General features: G+C 39.1%; 1 protein-coding gene across 1 annotated transcript in view; it reads left to right on the top strand.

Annotated features, from left to right (window-relative positions):
• Positions 1–488: 488 nt before the first annotated feature.
• LOC103768237 (serine/threonine-protein phosphatase 2A 56 kDa regulatory subunit epsilon isoform) overlaps positions 489–2,768 on the top strand; it is a gene marked incomplete at its 3' end in the record, with an annotated part of 39,515 nt that continues 37,235 nt past the window's right edge. Inside the window, exon 1 of the mRNA XM_008935378.1 lies at positions 489–645. Coding sequence (XP_008933626.1) covers positions 489–645 — 157 coding nt within the window. The remainder of the gene's footprint in view (positions 646–2,768) is intronic.

Consider the following 2,768-nt stretch of genomic DNA (forward strand, 5'->3'; position numbering starts at 1 on the left):
CTATACTTTCTAAAATTTCTATAAAATCTTGTATATGGGAGTGGCAAATTTTTTTTTCCTATTTTTTTTTTTCCTTTGCATGTTGATACTTTTAATGCCAAAAAAAAAGTTTGTACCTTTTTGTGTACCCATATCACTTTGTCCAAAGGAATATAGTTTAAGGCTACAATTGTATGTCAGGTCTACAGGTGTATGAAGTTCTGTTGATGTAGTGATGTCAGCATTAGGTCTGAATTTTTCCTGTTGCAGGATTTCTGGCAAATGGGAGACAGGTAAAAAGTGAGCGGGAAGAATTACTACACTGTTCCATTAAGTTTATCCCCCAGAATTTGTATGTATGTTGGAGGATTAGCTCTTTTAACAGTGTGCCTGGCTGAGTTGTCAGCAGGAGAGGGGTACATAAAGATTTTTGGAAAATTTAGGTTAGTCTTTACGTAGTTCATCCGTTTGGAATATGTTTGTAATATTTATTTTCCTTCAGTAGGGATATGTCCTCAGCACCAACTACTCCTCCATCAGTGGATAAAGTAGACGGATTTTCTCGTAAGTCCGTCAGAAAAGCCAGACAGAAGAGGTCACAAAGCTCCTCCCAGTTTAGGTCTCAGGGCAAGCCTATCGAGTTAACTCCCCTGCCTCTGCTAAAAGGTAAGATCAGGAATGATTTTTAATAAATAAAACTATTTACTCTACAACCAACTTGTAAACTCAAAGTATTCTGTTGCCAGAATCTGCAGGAAAATTTTGCCAGCTATGAGAAATGTACCATGCCAGAGATGTATGTATTTAAGCTCTACAAAAAATATTTTATCTGTGACTTGAGGGTGTGGTAATTGTTTGCAATACTTTTGAAAGTTTTGAATCATGTTGTTAACCCGTACCATGACTTGGATTTTCAAGGCACTCAGGCCGTGTGTGAGTATCTTAGTTTGTGAATCCTCAACAGCTGACATAAATGAACGATAATTTTGATAAGGGTAAATTGACCTATGAGCAGAGGGAAACTGGTTTTTAGTATCTTTCCTTGACATGTAGGTCTGCAGCCTGTGACAGTGGTGCCAAATGCAGCCCCCCGGCATGTTTTGAGTGCCCTACAGCAAGGTGTTAGAGGGCAGATGGGACCCCTCTCATAGCACTTGTGAAAGGGTAGCTCCCAGCTCCTGGCTTCTGCTGGTTTTTGAAATCGAGAGGTCCCAAGAGCTGCAGCCTCTCGAGAGGAAACATGCTGCCAATCAGGTCTTAGGCAAGACACTTCTGTTTTGAGAGTCTTCATATCCCAGCTCTGGTTGAGTTTCTGCTGTCAGATTTAACCTCTAATTTGGGAAAGAAAATTATGATCCAGCATACTACCCTTGAAAGGATGCCAGTATCTCTGTAATATCTTGAATGCTTCCCCTAAATCCCAGTTGTTGCTGAATTTCAGTACAAATCCAGTGGCCAAGAGCACCTTCCAGAATTCTGTCTGTCTGGTGAGGAAGGGGGAATTGCACTTCAGAAGTGTTTCTTTTACACTGACTTCTTAAATGGTTTATTTAGTTTTCTGGATTTTTTTCATTGCTGTTTTTCTTTTCTGCTATAAGTAGTGAGAATAAGCATGGTTGATGCTGGTAGTTCTGGAAAATAGCAAGATTAATAGCTTTAATATTATGTCTGTCTCATTTTTGCTTTGTGGGCAAGTATGTTTTCCACATTCCCTCCTCTACCTGTTTGACAAATGTGTTAATCAGATTATTGAAATATGTGATAAATGTGTAATTGCACTTTTGTTTAGTTCTTAACGCCACTTCTTCTTAAGAAGATGGAAGTTGCAAAAAAAACCAACCCCAAACTAACCCCCATTAAAGACTCATACTTTAATGTTTGTAATTTAATTAAAAGTAGGATTCTTTCTGGTGGCACTGTCATTAAAATATTTGGGACTTCTTTCTGTGGGATACCTGTGAGAATGCACTACTTTGTGAGAAGAAAGGTCTGCAGCCCTGCTGTGCTGTGCCTGACAGTGACCCACTTGGGTGCAGAGAGGAGAGTAGAAGAGCTGGAGGCCTGGAGCCATGCTCCCCCCTTCAGCATTTCTCAGTTTAGGGTCTATTAATGCCAGTAGATTTGACTTTGCAGTTTGCAATAAGTGTTATTTTATGAATTTTTCTCGTTGTTGTGACAGTATGAAAAACAAGCAAATACTCCTTTAAAATAATTTTAAAGCTCAGTTTTATAGTTTTGCAGGTCATTCTTGATAAGCAGGTCACTTCCTTTGAAAACATTAGTTGCTACACTTCAGAAGGTGAATGGAGTTTTTATCCCTTGGCTTAAATGGCTAGATTGATGGAAAAGATTGAGATTTGTATTTGTATAAATGAAGAAATTGATGTTACAGTTATTTCATTCTATTGTGTAGAGCCATTCAGGGAACAGAGTAGGCATGTGCACAAGGGAGAGAAAAATGTTGCCTTTGTCTGAGGACCTGGTCTTACAGAGACAGGCGTGTGCAGGTGCTTAATTTGACTACTGTAGCTAGTCCAGTGGATTGAGATATAACACTATAATAAGATAAAACAGATGGGAACCAGAGAATGTTGGTGAGACATTTATGATTAGTGTCATAGTGAGTTACAGTGGTCCAGCTTCAAATTAAGAATCTGATTCTTTGAGTTGTTTTTCCCTCTTTGTCTAAATGCAGATTCCCAGAGGCAGGGGGATCTACCTGTACAGATTAATTTGCAGGATTTGGGCCTAACAGTCTATCTGAAACAGCAGTGGTGTTGGTTCCTGCT

The sequence above is a fragment of the Merops nubicus genome, unplaced genomic scaffold, assembly GCF_000691845.1.
Source record: "Merops nubicus isolate BGI_N331 unplaced genomic scaffold, ASM69184v1 scaffold20752, whole genome shotgun sequence".
Taxonomy (NCBI): domain Eukaryota; kingdom Metazoa; phylum Chordata; class Aves; order Coraciiformes; family Meropidae; genus Merops; species Merops nubicus.